The 17,489-nt window shown below is 57.9% G+C and overlaps 1 protein-coding gene across 3 annotated transcripts in view; it reads left to right on the forward strand.

The window, feature by feature from the left end:
• Nucleotides 1–17,489, forward strand: part of Atp9a (ATPase phospholipid transporting 9A (putative)) — a 125,719-nt gene that overhangs the window by 85,977 nt on the left and 22,253 nt on the right. For all 3 annotated transcript variants that reach the window (XM_047538716.1, XM_047538717.1, XM_047538718.1), the window contains exons 15-18: nt 7,113–7,274; nt 13,727–13,819; nt 15,029–15,112; nt 15,692–15,862. In XM_047538716.1, coding sequence (XP_047394672.1) covers nt 7,113–7,274; nt 13,727–13,819; nt 15,029–15,112; nt 15,692–15,862 — 510 coding nt within the window. The remainder of the gene's footprint in view (nt 1–7,112; nt 7,275–13,726; nt 13,820–15,028; nt 15,113–15,691; nt 15,863–17,489) is intronic.

Raw genomic sequence — 17,489 nt, forward strand, 5'->3', positions numbered from 1 at the left:
CCGCGGCTGAAGGCTGTGCGGGGTCTCTAACCCAGAGCTGCTCACAGAGGAGAAACGGCTCTTTCCACAGACACCTGTTACGGTTCAGGAGGGAGCAGTCAGACTCCTCGGGCAGTTACTGACCATGCAGAAGGCAGGGCCCATGGCTATGAGGCTTCCTGGAGAAAGGCCGAGAGGGCAGCGGAACTGACCCTTCCCCAGGCCCGGGTCTCTTACCATGACGTTTTTGTCATTTCATTCCACAACCAAGTCCGGTTTTGCCATCACAAGGTCACAATCACAACAAAGGGCACTAAAAATATCCTGCAGAATCACCTCTGACTGTGTAGGTAGGGTGCGTATGAAACAAATGAATTTCCCGTGTAGCCTTGGGCTCATCCCCAAGACGGCTCATCATGAAGATACAGATATTCCAAAATGTGAAACCTAAAGCACTTCCAGTTCTGTGCGTTTTGGTTAAGGTGCAATGTCCACCTGTAACTGGTGTCATCCGCATCCGTCCGTCTGTTCCCTTCGTCAGAGGGTGCGTTACTGCTTTCCAGCAGCCACATCTGTGTAGGAAGGAGATTTTTGAAATAGTTTAGAGATTTTTTTCTAATAGCTGTAACTATAGCGCTGGTGGAGATGAACCCTGAAATGGAGCGTGCACACCGTTGACTCCATTGCATGTGGAAAGCGTAAAGAGGCTCCAGGGCACCCGGTGACCCGGTGCCGAGGTTTCCCCAAGGTGAGTCGAACAGCTCTCGCTTCTGCAGTGGAGGCCATCTTTTCTAGGCACATGGGAGCCTTGCCGGCCGAGGGAAGGAGCTCCTTCGCGTGGGGATGGGGTGCTCCGGGCCTGCCGTGGACCAACCTTCCCAGCTTGAACGGCTCCCTCTGGCCAGACCCAGACCTCCTGCCATTGTGCTGAGCAGGTGCCGGGAACATGGGCAGCTGCCCTAGCCACACCCAACCAAGGGCATGACCAGGCCCTGTGCCCCCCACAGGGGCCCTCCCAGCTTGCCCCCAGTGCTGTGGAATGCAGGTGACCCCAAGACAGGCGAGTCACGGGGTCTCTACTGGGACCGTACAGTGGATGACTGCTTCTGTCACCGTCTTGTGTTCTCAGAGGGGCACTGCTGACCCGTGGGACCAGCGTTCAGGCTGTACACCAGGCGTGGCCTCCCTTCTGTGTGTCCAGGTGTTCTCCTCCTCTGGTATTTTAAAATTGTTTTTAAACATACACGGAGTTTGGTTAAAAACCAACCACCAAATGGATCCCAGCACCCATCTACAGCCCAGGAGCTCCTGGAGACCAGGGGCCCACATGCCCAAATCCCTTCTCAGTACTGTCAGTGACTTGATTCTTTTTTTACAGTAAAAAAAACTGAACAATATTGCATAGGCGTGCCAGAAACAGCCTCTGTGGAAACAGAAATGGTTAACATTAAATAAAAACATGGTTGCAGGCTGTTTCTGCACATGCACAGTGGAGTGTGCTGTGCACTGATGAACCCATGGAGACAGCTCCTGGCACTCAGAACCAGAGAATCACATGTTCACCACACAAGAGGAAAACCAGGGTGGCGAGGAGGAAGTGTGTGGTGGGGGTGGTTCTGGTTTGCTTGTGGTTCTGGAGCTGACTGAACAGCCAGTCCATTCCTTCATAGAGTCTGTCCCCACTGGTGGCACATGTGGCCTGCATGTATGAGTTCCTGTGACTCAGTGAGTGCAGCTCCAGCTTGTCTGTGATTTTGGTGGCATATGGGAGGTCTTGCTCATTGGCAGACACCAGGAGGACAGTGTCCTGAAGCTGGTCGTGGGCAAGCAGCCTCCTGAGCTCCTCGTGGGTCCTGGTCACCGTGCACTGCAGAGATCCCACCTCGGGTGTTCTGGAAGTGGCGGTGCCCTGGCGGCCAGGTCTTGTCCTGCCCACGCTCTTGTACTGCCCACGCTCCTGTACCCGTTGCTCTCTACGTTGAAATCCATGGCGGGAACAGTGGTCTCGGATTCCCCTGGCTTCCGTTGGTGCGGGATCGTCGTCTCCCCTGGCACCCAGGCCCACCATGGGGATGCCATTTCATTTCTGCCGAAAAGGCCCTCGGAGAGGTTTGCAAAGATATTCCCATCCTCGTGGGCGGTTGGCAGCGACAGCGGCCGGAGGCCCTCGCGACAGCTGCTCCTAGCCAGGCTTTGTTTCCCATCCAAAGAGGCCGCGCTGATCGGAAGGAGATATTTAACGGCCATTGACGATTCTGCCCCCCGAGCTTAACACGGGGAGGTCCCCACGTGGGGCATCGCAAATGACGCCTGACGATAATCGTGCCCTTGGCGTCAGGTTACCTGCCTGCGCCGCTCTGGCGGTGGATGTGAAAGGTGCCACCTGTTCTGTACCTTCCCACCCTTGCCGCTGAGCTCAGTGTACGACCATCCTGGGAGCATGGGGCGTGGCTCGGGTGGAGCGAGGGCGTGGCTCAGGGGTGGAGCGTGGGGCGTGTCTAGGGTGGAGCGTGGGGGCGTGGCGGGGGTGGAGCGCGGGGCGTGGCGGGGGTGGAGCGCGGGGCGTGGCTAGGGTGGAGTGCGGGGTGTGGCTCGGGTGGAGCACGCGCCTGGCTGGCTCAAGGGCCCCAGCCCGGCTCCAGCACCACCAAAACCAGAAGAAGCCGCTGGGGGAGCTCAGGCGGAGGGGAGGCGGGCAGCCCAGGCCTCTGCAGATCTGCTTTTCCGTGACCACGTTCCACATTCCTGTCGCAGTGCGTGTACGGTGTGTGCAGCTCCCCTGAATGCCTCCTTGTCCCCAGAGCTCGTCTCCAGGCCTGGGACAGTGATGGCTTTCCGACATGTCTCTGCTGGACTTGGGTGTTGAGTGAGGAGGTTCTGGGGCAGTGGTGGACTGCCCCATCTCAGGGCTGTGCTGCTGTGAGCTCAGGGAACAGAGATTGGGACTTCAGGAGAAATCCGTGGTCGAGGTTGTTGATCACCACGGAGGCAGGGCTTGGCGTGGGATTTTGGTTATTCCCAGGGGAGTGGGGGGCTCTTCAAAGAAGGACTGGAAGCCTTTCAGGGACATTGTAGAAAATGGCCACTGAGCCATCCTGGATATTAGTTCATGCATGAATCTTGGATGCAGACTGGTGCGCATCCTGCTTCTGACAAGAACGCAAAGCCACCGAGGTGTGCAGGCCCGTTGCCCAAGCATACCGACTGCCCCAGGTTCAAAGAAATTATTAAAACTTGTCGCAGGTGGTTCATTGCCCACCCACAGTGATGACAAGCCCTTTCATGGGTGGCTTCTGGCCCAGGTTCTTCAGATGAGTGAATTGGGTGGGAGAGTAGTGGGCTCTGCCCTTTCGCATTCTCCTTGGACCCAGAGCAGAACGCCAGGCGGGGCCGACCTGAGGGCGTCTGCCACAGCTCTGGGTCTCCTTCCCACCTTGGGGATTCCTGTACCTTTCACCGTAATGAAGCTGCTGTTCTTGCTGCCGCTCTGACCCTCAGTTCCACCCTGAGTCCCCATGAGACCTTGACCCCGCTAAGGACACTGAGGCTCAAGGCTCTGAAATCTTCCCCATCACGCACTGTGGAGCGATCCCTTTACCCAAAGCGTGGCACCGCCTGAATCAGCAGCATCTCGCTTGGAAGGAGTGGGGCGGTTCAGTCACCCCTCCCTGTTCCTGGGCTCCACGGAGCACCCTGTCTACTCTCCCAGGGCTCTGAGGGATTTTGCGTGTTCAGTCAGAGAGGAACCTTAAGCGATGGCTGACTGTGTGCAGTTGGGAGCTTGTGGTGGGGTGGAATGTGCCCTCCAGGGCTCATCTGTTGGAAGCAGCCCCAAGTAGAGGAGGGGGAGTGCATTGGGACTGGGATGGGAAGGGACACCGAGGTCCCTCCCTCCATCGAGGGCTTGCTATGGAAGGAGGCATGGTTAAGAGGCGTTTGCATACAGGTCTCCTCACCCTTCCTGTCCATTCTGAGTGTTTTGGACCTGTGCTTCTGCATGTCCTCCTGTGCAGGTGGGGGGATCCACTGCTGGGTGGCAACAGGCAGACAGGGTTTCAAAGGCTTCTGCAGAGCAGTAGCAAAGAAAAAAAAAAAAGACCTTCTGTGGGTCAAAATTGAAAGCTACTTAATCCCAGTTAATTCATTATCAAACAAAATCGAACACTCTTGAAAATAACCTGCTAACGTGAGCTCCCTTAACGTCAGCCACAGAAACAAAATTAAGGCTCCAAGCATCGCCACCTTAGGATGTCGTCAGGGAAAGCAAAGAGGGACAGTCTCCTGGAAGCCCCGGGTTCACAGGCCTGGTGGGGGGAGGCGGCAGCCTTGGAACTGGGGCTACCACCTGTTCTGAGCTCCAGCTTAAGCCCTTCTAGGGGCCTGGCGGGTTGGCCAACAGGTGTCCCTGGAGTTCCAGAACCTGGAACTGGCAGTGGCCCTGTCCTGTGGCTTCCGCAGGGCTTCCTCGGTAAAAGGGACAGGAACTGATAAAATGCCGTGCTGGAGGTGGTCGACGCTGCGGGGCAGGCCGTTCCCGGGAGGAGCCACTGCGTGGCCTCCCAGCGCCCTCAGTGAAGAGGCGATGGTCAGAAGTGTTTCAGGCGTGCAGACGTCACCACGGCTGTCCCTGACTCGTGAGAGCTGGGCTTACGATTTCCAGCTTCTCTGGTGCAGAGACACAGCGCGGTCAGTAGACGCCACTTCCATTTTGGGGTTTTACTCTCTTCCCGGCAAGCTCCACGCGGTCCAGTCCTGGGCAGCAGCAGGGGCGCGGCTCCCAGTCACAAGAGGAGATGACCTGGCACACGCTGGTGCCCTGGGGGCCCAGCCAGAGTTGGGTAGGCCAGGTGTTAGATGTACTTTCCACTTACCCGGGTCTGTTTTTTTTTGGTGCTAGGGTCGCACACTCCCAGGGTGCCCTACCACCAAACTACATTCCCAGTTCCCCTTTTTATTCATTTATTTTTTCAGTCGTATTTGGAGAGGGGAGCTCACAGAGTCGCCCTGGCTGGCCTTAAGCCTGCAATCCTCCTGCCTCGCTGGGATTGCAGCCTGCCCCTCCACGCCCAGCGTCACTGAGGATCCTCTCTGCTCACGATGGCTTATTGCATTTCCAGTGGGGTAGCACCTCGGGTGTAGCCTCTTTCCCCTCCCAACCCTGGCCTAACTCCTGCCTTTTCCTTTTCCCCCTAGAGAGTAAACTTTATAAGAACAAAGTGGCGAGAGGTACCTTCTTTTAAGACACTGTGCTTTAGGATCTAGGTCTGAATAAGAAGACTGCTTGTTTGGCTTTAAAATTAGAAGCTGTCCTTGATTTGGCTCCTGTGGCTGGTAGGACGGTGGTTTGAAATGAAGCAGAGCTATTGTCTTGCAGTCCCGTAGGTCAGAGGTCAATAGGAGCCTCCTAAGGATGGGATCAATGTGTTCGCACGCGTGTTGCTCCTGTGGGCTCCAGGATGGCGGCGGTCCTTCCTCCTCCAGCTCTCCCAGGCTGTCCTCCCTCTGCCAGGTCAGCAGTGACCACCTCCTGTCATGTCTCTCTGGCCACAGACCCAAAAGGCTCCCTTTCGGGACTCGTGGGAGCCCATGGTGCTTCCTGGATCATCTGGGACGATCTGGCCCTCGCAGGTCCTTCTGGTCACGTCCGCCAGGTCCGTTTTGCCCTGCAAGGCCACAGTCACAGGTTTTGGGGATTAGGGCTGCTTTGGGGCCATTCCTCTGCCCACTCCCTCTCCCGTCAACCCTCAGGTGGCGACAGTGGGTTGGGGTGGCCCACCGAGGATGTGTGTTAGGGGTGTGCACCCTGATGCAGGCCCACGAGGTTTGAGGGAGTCCTGGACGCCCCAGGATCGGCCCTCTGCCGGGGTCCTCTCACCAGGCTCAGCTAGACCTCGCGGCAGGTCCTGTCTCGGCCCTCCAAGCTGCCGCCCCATCCGTGCCCGGCCTCACCAAGTCTCTGTCTCCCTCTCCTGGAGCTGGCCGCTCCTACCTCCCAGCGGTGGGCAGGGTTACTTGCCAGCTGCCTGCCCACCGTGGCCTCCCTCCTGTGCAGGCCGGAGGGTGGCGTGCGAGGGGACCTGGGGACCACCGTCTCTGGCCCCTCCCCACTGCTCCCCTCCTCTCCTTTCCCCTCCCCTCCCCTTCTTTCCCTGGAGTCCCCAGGCTACTCGGCAGCGGACTTGTCTTAATTTCTTCGTGGACTTTCAAGACGTGAAAACTGGTTACTTACATTTAAACGCCAGACGATTTCAGTCCAGATTTCAGGTTTTTCCTGAGAAACTGGAAGCTCCGGCATCGTGGGCCACATTCCTGCAGGGCCGCCGCCTCCACCTGTGGTCAGAGGCGCTGCCCGTGGCGGGGTTGGGGTCCTGTTGGTCCCAGCCCTGCCTGACCCTCCTCTGTCCCTCGCAGGACCTGTTGGTGCTGTCCTGGGAGCTTGGACTCGGCCTCTGGCCTTGAGGACAGGCCTGGCTGAGGCTGTGTGAAGGCCTCCGCTGCAAACGGTGTTGTAGTGGGTGGGACTTCACCCAGGCAGGTCCCCGGCTGGCCTGGCCTGGCCTCCGTCACTTCTCTGCTCCAACTTCCCTGAGCCTCGGTTTCCTCCTGTGGGGACCAGTCTTCTCGCCTGTGCCGCCGACTCCCTGCTGTGTGACCTGCAGGGTGTTTGTTAGCTGTGTCTCTGGCCACTTAAGGCCACAAGCACCCCTCCCCAGTTACGACAGCCCACATGCCCTCAGACATGGCCACGTGTCCCCCAGGGCAGCAGTGCCCGGCTGAGAACCCTGTCCATCCTCCCCAGTGGAGAGCGTGCCAGGCTGCAGTGCCCACAGCGCCCTCTCCTCCTGGGGCGCGTCGGGCTTAGCTCACATTCTTCCAGAGAGATCCGTGTGGTCGCTCAAGGCCGTACCTGTGGCATGTGGCCTGCTTTGGGCTCTGAAAGATCACATGAGCTGCGCCTTCCAGAGGGGCAGCTGGGAGTCTCGCAGACCCTGTGGTTCGGACATTGTCACGGACCGCAGGCCCTTGGGCCAAAGGCCTCGCTGTCCCCAGGTGCAGCGACGGCATGCCCGTCACCTATCCCTGCTCCCCGTCATGGCTGGGCGTTCATGTGGGTGTGTGTCTGTTATGTCCAGGTGGCCCTGGTCCAGTGGACGGAGAGCGTGGGCTTAACGCTGGTGGGCCGAGACCAGTCTTCCGTGCAACTGAGGACCCCTGGCGACCAGATCCTGAACTTCACCATCTTGCAGATCTTCCCGTTCACCTACGAGAGCAAGCGCATGGGCATCATCGTGAGGGTGAGTCCTTTCCAGGCCAGCACGGGAGGGCGACTCCCTGGGCAGAAGGAAGACCCGTTCACCAGGGCCCAGACCAGCTGGCCGCTCGGCCCTGCCGGGCTGCTCCGAGCGGTGGAGGGGACAGGTCTTGGTGGCACATTCTTTGGTGTGATGGACCATGTGTGTTGAAGCCTGCAGGAGATACCCACTTTACAGGGACGATTCCATGGCCTTTAGACCTTCCCAGTGTGGCACAAGTACCATTTCCGTCCATTTCAAAACGCGTCACGTTTTCTTCATCGTGTACAAAGCAGCCCCTCTCCCACCCGGCCCCTGGCAGCCACCAGCCTGCTTTCTGTCCCTGGGGATTTACCTGCTGCTGGTATTTCATGTAAATGGAACCACATCACAGTGACCCTTCGTCTCTGGCCTCTTTCCTGGCCGTCCCTGCTGTAGCGAGGGCCTGTTGCGGCTCTCGGCTCGGCTGACCATTACTCCACCATGCGCGCGTTTGGGTTGGATACCTCTTATCCAAAACACTGACGCCAGAAGTGTTTCGGATTTCAGATTTTTTTTGATTTTGGAATACTTGCATGTAAGTAATGAGATACCTTGGAGGCCAGACCCAGATCTAAATATTAAATTCATTTTTGTTTCCTGTGCACCTCGTACTCATAGGTCAAAGATAGTTTTATATTACGTTTCCAGTGCACTTGTCTCAGGGCACGTGTGGGACTTACCACTTGCAGCTCAATGGATTTTGGAGTTGGGAACATTCGTTTTGGGTTGGGGTGCATGACCTGAGCCACCTTGTGCTTACGTATTCACCCACAGGTGGACAATGGAGTTGTTTTACCCATTGGCAGTTGTGAAGAGTGCTGCTGGGAATATTTGGGGGCAAGGATTTGGGGTACATGCTGAGAGTGACACTCAGTCAGGCAGGGTCATGACCTGATGGCTGGGTCATTCTGTCTTTAACCTGATGACAAACTGCCAAGTTATTTTCTATAATGTTGCACCAATTTATTTTCCCACCCACAATATATTAAGTTTCCATTTTCTTCACATCTTTGCCAGCACTTGTTATTTTAAATTTTTATTTGTTTTGACTATGGCTGTCTTTGTGGTTATGCAGTTATTTCATTATGGGTTGTTTTTTTTTATTTGTTGTTTTTGTTTTTTGTTTTTTTTTGGCGGTGCTAGGGATTGAACCCAGGGCCTTGTGCATGCTAGGCAAGCACTCTACCACCTGAGCCATATCCCCAGCCCCTCCCATTATGTTTTTAATCTGCATTTTCCTAATGATTAATGACACTGAGCACTTTTTCATGTGTTTATGGCCATTTGTGTATCCTCCGAGAAATTCTATTCAACTCTTCTGCCTGTTTTTAAATCTTGTTGATTTTGTAAGGGTTCTTTATGTATTCTGGATACTAGACCTTTCTGAGAGCTGTAATTTGCACATTTCTCTTTTGTAGGTTGTCTTCTCACTTTCTCACAATGTCCCTTTATGCGCCAGCGTTTCTAGTCTTGACGAGGTGTAGTTTGTCCATCCTCGTTGTTGCTCTTGGCTTTGGCGTCATATCTGAGAATCCATTGCTCACTCCAAGGTCGTGAAGACTTATCCCTGCGTTTTCTTTTAGGAATTTTGAAATGTTAGCCTGTTAGGTCACTAGTCTGTTCTGAATTTCACACATGTGAGGAAGGGGCTGCATTCTTTTGCATGTGGCTATCCAGTTGTCCCAGAACCATTTGCCAGAGACTGTGCTTTCCTGTAGCTGCTTTTGGCACCCTTGTTATAATTAATCATTGTTAATCATTTTTCAATTCATGCCGTCACAAAGTAAGGGGACGAAAAGAGGGACCAGTGACGCCAGTCAGCAGTGTGCTTTTGCTACTTCAGATTTTTAAAATACTTTTTATTGACATACAGCACGCACAGGAAGTGCAGGCATGTAAGCACGCAGCTCCACCTGTGTTTTTGGGCGTGGTTAGGGAAGCTTCCGGAAAGGATACTTAAAACTAATCAAAACAGCTCAGCTCTTTCTAGCCCACTTAGACTCCCAACAGTCTTCATGGTCAGGTCCAAGGTGGCCGAGAGCCTGTGGCAGCAGTGAGGTCGGCAGCTGGAGAGGCAGGTAGGCCCAGCAGGGGTGACAGTAGCAGGGTCACTGGCACTGTCGTGGGTGACGGTTGACCAAGGCTCGTGTGCCCGTGGCTGCTCTAAGTGATGTGCATGGTAAACTGACTCACTTGCTTCTTGCCCTCACCCAGTGAAGCAGGTACCATTGGTAACAATTGACTGTTGACAAGCAGGGAATCGAGGTGCGGAGGGCGAGGAGCCCAGTGGAGTTCACACGGCTGGAGCGCCAGCAGGGATCCACCCCCAGGCAGCCTGGCCCCAGGCTCATGCTCTTTGCTCCTGGAGGGGTTAGGAGAGGGCTAGGAGGGGCCTAGGTGTGACGGAGGTGGGCCCAAAGCTCAGGGGCACCTGCAGGGTTGTTGGGTCATTGTGAGGCTCTGCTGCCTACAGGTGACACCTGTCATGGTTAAAGCGATGACCGGTGCAGTACCTGCTTGTCTCTGTGGGCCAGGGGCGGGCGTAGCCTAGCTGGGTCCTCTGGCTCAGGAGCTGGCCAGGGCCACCCTCATCTAAGGTTCCGCTGACACAGCATCAGTGCGGCCAGGGTTTGGGTCCTTGTGGGCTGGTGGACTGAGGCCTCTTTCCTCACTGACTGTTGACCGGGGACTGCCCTCAGTTCAGTTCCCAGCCAGCGGTCCATCAGGGCGAGCAGCTGGAAATGTGGACAGGTCTCCTCTTCCTGCAACCCAGTGTCAGAAGTGACCTCTCTGTGCCTCAGCCTTCGTCCGTGATCAAAAGCAAGTTGTCAGGTCCAGCCCATCTTAGGTGGTGGCCAATGAGGCTTGAACACCAGGAGCAGAGGGCACTGGGCACTGTCGCAGAGGCTCCGCCCCTCCCCTGCTGGGGTGGGGCCACAGAGGTGGCTCCCTGCCTGAGCTGCCTGCCCTTCCAATGATCCATGACGCACGGTGTGGACGTGATTTTAAATGTCCCATTCTAAGGGATTTTTGTGTCCGGTACCAGGTGGGTGCTTTCAGGCTCTGTGGGACATGTATCCTTGGCAACCTTGGGTGGGAGCGAGGCTCTTCCCACACGGCTGCTGCTTTGCCCACCGGCCAGCCCCACTCCCGGGGTGGAGGCTTCCTGGGGAGTTAGAGTCATTATCTCCTACAGAATCGCACTAGTTTCATTCCAGCCTTTATTCTTTGAGTTCTAGGGCCCTGGGACTCTGCCGAGGTCATTCCAGGGCTGAGTCATCGTCGGAGAGTCCCCAACACCCACCTCTAGAGCAGGCGAGCCGGGCACATCGCCCTTTCTTTGGTTGTAAAGGACTCTTGTTCCAGACGCACGTCAGGCTGCATGGGCTGCGGCGTGGCCCCGTCTTCCCCCACAGAACAGGGCCTTGCTGGAAGTGGGGTGCTCGCGGGTGGCGGCTGCTTCACTTACAGCAGGCGCCCGCCACCTGTTATTTTTCAGGATCAACATTCCAGGTTAAGGTGTTCAGAATATGTAAATATGTAAAGAAGGGAACATAAGCGGTTCATCTCCATTCAGTCTTTCTTCCAAGCGCGTATGACTAAACATCCACATGCACTTTTATAAAATTGGCATGGAACTTTTGACCAGGTTTCCAAACTTCCCCTCCCCACTTTGAATATTTTCTCTTATCATTAAAATCTAATTTTAATGTGTGCATGATGCTTTGTTAAAAATATACCACTATTTCTATATTCACTCTTTTTTTATTTATTTTTTTCCTTCAGTAGTGGGAATTGAACCCAAGGGCTCACAGCTATATTCCCAGGCCTTTTTATTTTTTATTTTGAGATAGGGTCTTGCTAGGTTGCCCAGGCTGACCTTGAACTTGGAATCCTCCCGCCTCAGCTCCAGCTCCCTGAGTCGCTGGGATTACAGGCATGCGCCACCACACCCGGCTAGTTACTTACTTTTCTTTCTTCTTCTTCTTCTTCTTCTTCTTCTTCTTCTTCTTTTTTTTTTTTTGGATGCTCAGGTTGTGTCTCATTCTTGACTACTAAAAGAAAATCATAACAGTGTGAGCGTCCATCCTTGCGGGCTGCCTCTAATGCATCCTTGTTATCTTGTTAATTTTTTCTCCTTTTCTGAACTGTCTCCTCATCTCTGATTTGGGTGGAAATCACACCCTGGGCTCTGGTGCCAGTTCTGCACTGTGCTCCTCTGATGTGGCTGTTCTCACCTGGGAGCATTTGGCAGTGTCTGGAGACACTGTGGACGTCACAGCCCCAGGAGGGGGCTGCTGTGGCCTCTAGTGGGTGGAGGCCAGGGATGCCGTGTGTGACCCTACGGTGCACAGGACGCCCTCACGACGTTGGCTGGACAGTCTGAGAAACCCGCTTCTACCGTGGCCACGCACTCACCTGTCATATGCAGTGGCTCTCCGTTCCTGATGTGAGGAAATTTTGGTCCCTTCCTGGACCTCCCCTCGGCGTGCTTCAGCCACGGTGGACAGGTCCAGTTTCTTGCCCTCCGGCTGCCTCCATCCTGCCTGGCAAATGTGTGTGAGGCGGGCCAAGTGCCTGCCGCCGCCTCTTGCACCTGCAGTGCTGGGTTTTCCTCTGCTGTCTCTTAAGCAGGCAGGTGAGGCTGGAGAAGCCGGTGGTTCTGGGATTCCCGCACCTGTCCTGTCGCCCGTTAGGTTTTGTTGGTACGAGATGTCCCACCACCTCCCCTGCTTCCCCGTGGAGTGATGGAGTCGGGCGGGTAGAGATGGTGCTACTGGCATGGTTTGGGTGAACAAGGCCTTTGAGCAGGTGCCAGGGAAGTCACAGTAGGGAAAGAGGAGTCCCACAACCGTGCCACACAAGCAGTCTCTACGTGTTCGGCACGGTCTCGCCATGATGTGGGAACGGAGTAAACTCGAGATGAACTGGGCGGGAGGAAGTGACTCACGGGAGGAGATGGGTCATTCTGTGTTTACGTTGGACGGGGTGGCCAAGCTCTCCGGAGCCCCGTGTGTAGCAGAGGAAGCCGGGTGGGGGCGTAGTTTCCTGCAGCCATGTTGGAAAGCACCTTTTGGGTGGAGGGGAAAGGGAAAAAAACCTGGGCTTTCACGTTCAGGGCCCACAGCCCAGCCCCCACCCCGCACCAGGGCCGGGAGCGCAGTCCACGCGGGGCGGGGTGCGCGTTGGAAGCGCAGGTGCCTCTTCTTGGCCTGGGGGCACTTTTATGAGTCAGTGTGTTGTTCCCAAAGATTGTCCGTGATTCCAGAGCATCGGAAAGTTATTTTGAAAGAGGACAGAGCACCCCTGATTTGCTTTGGGCATCTGTTTCACTTTCAGTGAAGACTTTGTGGGTGTTTGTTTGGGGCTTTCCGGGCGGCAAAATTGAGGCTCGGGTGTCACCGGCCCCAGCTGCCCGTGTCTGGAGTCCTGGAGGAGAGGGTGGTGGGAGTCAGTGATCGCCCCGCCCCTGCAAGCAGGAGCCCTCAGCCTCGGCAGCGTGGAGCCTCCGGCACGGCGGGCGTTCAGCTGCATCCCTGCGTGCCTGCAGGCCACCCTGCGTGGTGACAGTGTCCCTAGACCTCCTCCAGTGCCCCTGTGGAGAGTGCACCGCAGTCTGGCCGAGGCCGGGAGCGTGCTGCCCTCCCGTCAGCAGCACCAGCACTGAGGCCTGACATGGCCCTTGGCACCTGCTCTGAGGGTCGCTCCTTTCAGCCGCGACAACCCCTGCAGAAGAACTCAGCTTTCCTGTGACAGACAAGGAAACTGAGGCACAGAGGAGCACAGGAGCTCGCTCAGGCACGCACAGCCGGCCTGTGCAGAGGTGCCGTTAGAAACCGAGGATCTGGGTCATCGGGTCCTAGCGACGTCCTCCCGCATAGGGGTCTGGGATTGTCCAAGTCAGTGGTTTGGGACAGAGACATTTGCCACTCAAGGGACGTTTGCTCATATCCAGAGACGTTTCTCCTCATCACCACGCAGGGGGTGCTGCTGGCCTGGGGTGGGCAGCCACACACCCCACCAGGCTCAGGCCAGCCCCCCACGTCCGTCGGGCTGAGGTTGAGGACCCCGGCTGCATCTCGCCCTCCCTGTTGCCTCTGCGGACCACCGTCCGGTCTCCTGGTGTCCCGTGTGTGGGCGTCCAGGCCTCTGCAGCGGTGATGGCTTTAAAAACCAGTCTTGACTTTCCCATCGCACTTTTATCATGTGATAATTTCCCAGACGCTTTGAGTTTTCTTTTACTTTCTGTGGCCTCTGCCCCACAGCCAGGCCCGTCTTGCTTTTTATCTTTGTCCAAGTGACAAACACAGGCGTCTTCTCAGCACGCCCAGTCTGCCGTCCACCGTGGGAAGCGGGTCGGGGCAGCGGGAGGGTGTCCTTTCTCTCTTCATTCCTCGGCCCTCCCCCTGCAGGATGAGTCAACGGGAGAGATCACGTTCTACATGAAGGGAGCGGACGTGGTCATGGCGGGCATCGTGCAGTACAACGACTGGCTGGAGGAGGAGGTGAGCGGCGCCGAGTGGTCCCCGGCCGCTGAGTGTGTGCGAGAGGCTGCACTGCGCCCGCTATGGAGGCTGGTGGTCTCTGTCATGGTCATCTGTGGCCGCGGGACTGCCACCCTGAGACTGAGCTTAAAACTGCACACGTTAACTTCTCACGGGGTCTGTGGGTCAGGGATCGGCCTGGCTGTGCCTCGGGGCCTTCCGGGGACAGTGGTGGGGACCCAGCCCGGCTGAATCTCCTCTGAAGCCTCGGTGGGGCAGGAGCCGCTGCTGAGCTGGCTGGGGCTGGGGTAGCTCTCAGCTTCTCGGGCTGCCGTACTGAGGGCCGGAGGCTCTCTCCAGCTGGCGGCCGCCCCCGTTCTGACCTCCTGGGCCTCTCCCCGGGGAGCCTCACAGTGAGCAGGCCAGGGAGCAGAGGAGGGCAAGCGAGGTGGGAGTCACCATCTTTGGCAACCTAATCCCACAGGTGACATGCCCACTCCTGCTGCCTTCTGTGGGGAACAGGTCCCAAGGCCCAGCTCTCGACTGCCGGGCGAGAGTTCCGGACTGGGGGTTTGCTGGGGCCGCAGAGCGCAGCTTGTGAGGTGGGCCGTGGGCCGGAAGCAGGAGGGAGGCTCAGGAGTGTCAGACCACCTGCGTTCCACCTCTCAGCTCAGGGTGGGATTCAGGTCTCACGTCCAGTGCCATCCCGATTCCACGTGGGGATCGCACACAATGCCGCTGGGCCGGGCAGTCCCGCAGACGACGCAGGCCTGGGCGTGTTTTCCAGACAGGATTGTGCTCGACGTGTTGAACCCGTTGGGGTGTTCTTCACCTGTGTTTTGGGGGATCCCGCGGGAGCAGCCACTGCCCGGTCAGCATGCACAGACCGTGGTCATCTGGGACAGTGTGCCCGGGTGTGTGAGCTGCTTGGTTTTTCCTCCAAGCCAGCGCCCCGTATCTGTGTGTGAACACGTACGTCGACTTAGTTTTGAAGCGCGTGCTGTGCCAATCATGGAAACCCGCGTGGAGGCCAGGTCTGGCCCGTGGGCTGCCTTCTGCAGCCTCTCCCGGGAGCTTGGCTTGGGGACCACTGCTCTGGGAAAGCAGTCTACGTTCTCCCTGACCCCTTGGAAGGAACACACCACACTTCAGTGTCCGGTCCCACTGTGGAGGGAGTCAGGGTCTCAGAGCCGGGCCCAGCACAGCCCCCTGACCTCTGTCTCCTTGCAGTGTGGCAACATGGCCCGGGAGGGCCTGCGGGTGCTGGTGGTGGCCAAGAAGTCCCTAGCGGAGGAGCAATATCAAGACTTTGAGGTGCGTTGTCCCTGCAGCCCCGCCCCCTGCCGGGCGCAGCTCCCCCAGGGCCTCCTTGCTCGCCCCCCAGGCCCTGCTGCTCTCTGCCTCCTGCTCTCTTGCCCCACAGGGCTCCATGGCCCACTCTCCCTTCATCTGGGCCTCAGCTCAGGTGCTGCTTCCTCCAGGAAGCCTTCCTGGACCGGCTGTCTCAGGCAGCTCTTTTGGTCCATCACTGTTAACGCCCTCGCACCGCCCCGGTTCAGGTCTCTCGGCGTTCGTTTCATCCGTCTCCCTCTGGAACCAACTCTCTCTGAGGCCAGGGACTGTATCTGCCTGGCTCACTCACATAGGCATGTGACGTAACTTCCAGAACATCTGGAACAGATGGCGTTGTGGGAGCCCGAGTTTCTTCAGGCTGATAAACGTTGGGGCTGGAGGGGGTTGTGCCTCGCTGCCCCGTCCCCTGTCCCCTGCGTGTTCCCTGAGGCCCGGTCTTCTCCCGGCCAGACCCCTGCTGCCCAGAGCCAGCCTGCAGGGTGCTGGGGAGGGGTGGACGGCGCTCCCGCCCCCGGCAGTGACGTGTCACTGGTGTGCCAGGCCCGCTACGTCCAGGCCAAGCTGAGTGTGCATGACCGCTCCCTCAAAGTGGCCACGGTGATCGAGAGCCTGGAGATGGAGATGGAGCTGCTGTGCTTGACCGGCGTGGAGGACCAGCTGCAGGCGGACGTGCGGCCCACGCTGGAGACGCTGCGGAACGCGGGCATCAAGGTAGGGCCGTGTCCAGGGCGGAGCTCGGCCACACCAGGGCCCTCGCGCAGATGGAGGACCTCAGGGGTGGAAGGAGCCAGAGGGGACCAGAGTGCCCCTCTAGGAGCGGCCGCCACACCCTCTGTCCTTTCAGCCCTGGTTTCGGAAGCCGTCACATATGGAGCTGGCCCTCTCTGACCACCTCCCCATCGCAGGCTCCCGAGGGCTGGGACCGCGTGCCTCCTCAGGCTCAGGGCAGCTCAGCACCCAGCATGCACGCGCCGTGCGTGGTAGTCGGCTGCCCGGCCTGCTGGTGGCCGTCTGTCCGTGTGGATGGTGAGGCAGTGACTGCCCCCAGCAGATGCCACGTTCACGTTCACGCTCTCTGGGGAGAAAAGTCCAGCATTCTGTTCTCAAGGGGTCAGTAGAGGGTGCCAGATGTCCAGGCCCTGTCGTGGGGAGGACAGGCCTGTGCCCGTGTCCCTGCATGACAGACAGGCAGATGTCCGAGGGGGCACTGTGGCGTGGTGGACCATCTCTCGGTGCCGTCAGGAGGCTGAGCCCCGGGGTGAGGCCGCGGTGTGGGCAGCAGCCTGGCTGGACGCCGACCGCGTGCAGGACTGTGCGCTGCCGTGGGTGGGGGTGAGCCAGGAGCGAGTCCTCGCGCCATCGCGCCACCCGCTGTACGCAGCTGCGTGTGCTGTGCTTGACGCTGACGGGCAGCCCGGGTCTGTCCACACCAGTGTCACCACGTGTGGAGGGTGTTGTGACGTCCTCGCAGCTCGAACATCACTCGGCCACTGTGGTCCTGCAGGACCACTGTCATGCGAGCCGTGGTGACAAAGCACGGTACGTGGCCCACGCCTCTTTACTAACTGGCGGAAGCTCTGAGGAAGGCGCACACCCTGGCTTCACTCGAAGCGGCTTCCTGCGGCGTCCCGGGCCCCGCTTGGCAGACGTGGCTCCCTTTTGGCAGACGTGGCTCCCTTTTGGCAGGGCCCTGTGAGGAGCGCGCATTAGACCCAGAAAGAAACGGACCCACGCGGCCCAGCAGGGGCCTCGCACGCGTGTGTGCAGCGAATCAGGTCCCGCCATGTGCTCTGCCTCGCAGGCCTGGTGTGTTACGGGGAAGTGGCCTTCAGCACCCTGTTTGTGCAGCTTAGGTGGCAGGGCACCTGCCTCTGCTGCGCTGGGTGTTTGAACTCTGGCCCTGGCATGTCTGTGGCCTTTGGAGATCTGCTGCGTCCAGCTCAGCACTGCCCGCCCATGGGACCAGGTGCTTTGTCCCTGACTTCTCTGGTTGCTCTGGGGGTGGGTGACTCGGCAGCTTGATGCCTGTCAGGTCTGAGGGGTGACCCTTCGCAGGCCAGTGGTGTTTGGGCCTGGATGTTTTCTGCCCGGGCCTTCGAGAGAGGCAGAAACCCTGCCGAGTGGGCTCTCGCCTGGGAGCAGCACGGCTGGGTTCGGAGCTGTGTCCTGGCGTGTCTCCAGGTGCCGTCCTGTCCTTAGTGAGGGGCATTAGCTGTGGGATGCGCTCGATAGCTGTGTCCCTGGTTCCCAGACTCGGCCTCAGCTCCTTCCTGCTGTGGGTCTCTTACAGGGACCCTAGACCAGGACCCCTTGGAGAACGTTTTGTGTGAGGCCCGAC

The sequence above is a fragment of the Sciurus carolinensis genome, chromosome 2 (assembly GCF_902686445.1).
Source record: "Sciurus carolinensis chromosome 2, mSciCar1.2, whole genome shotgun sequence".
Classification (NCBI taxonomy): Eukaryota; Metazoa; Chordata; class Mammalia; order Rodentia; family Sciuridae; genus Sciurus; species Sciurus carolinensis.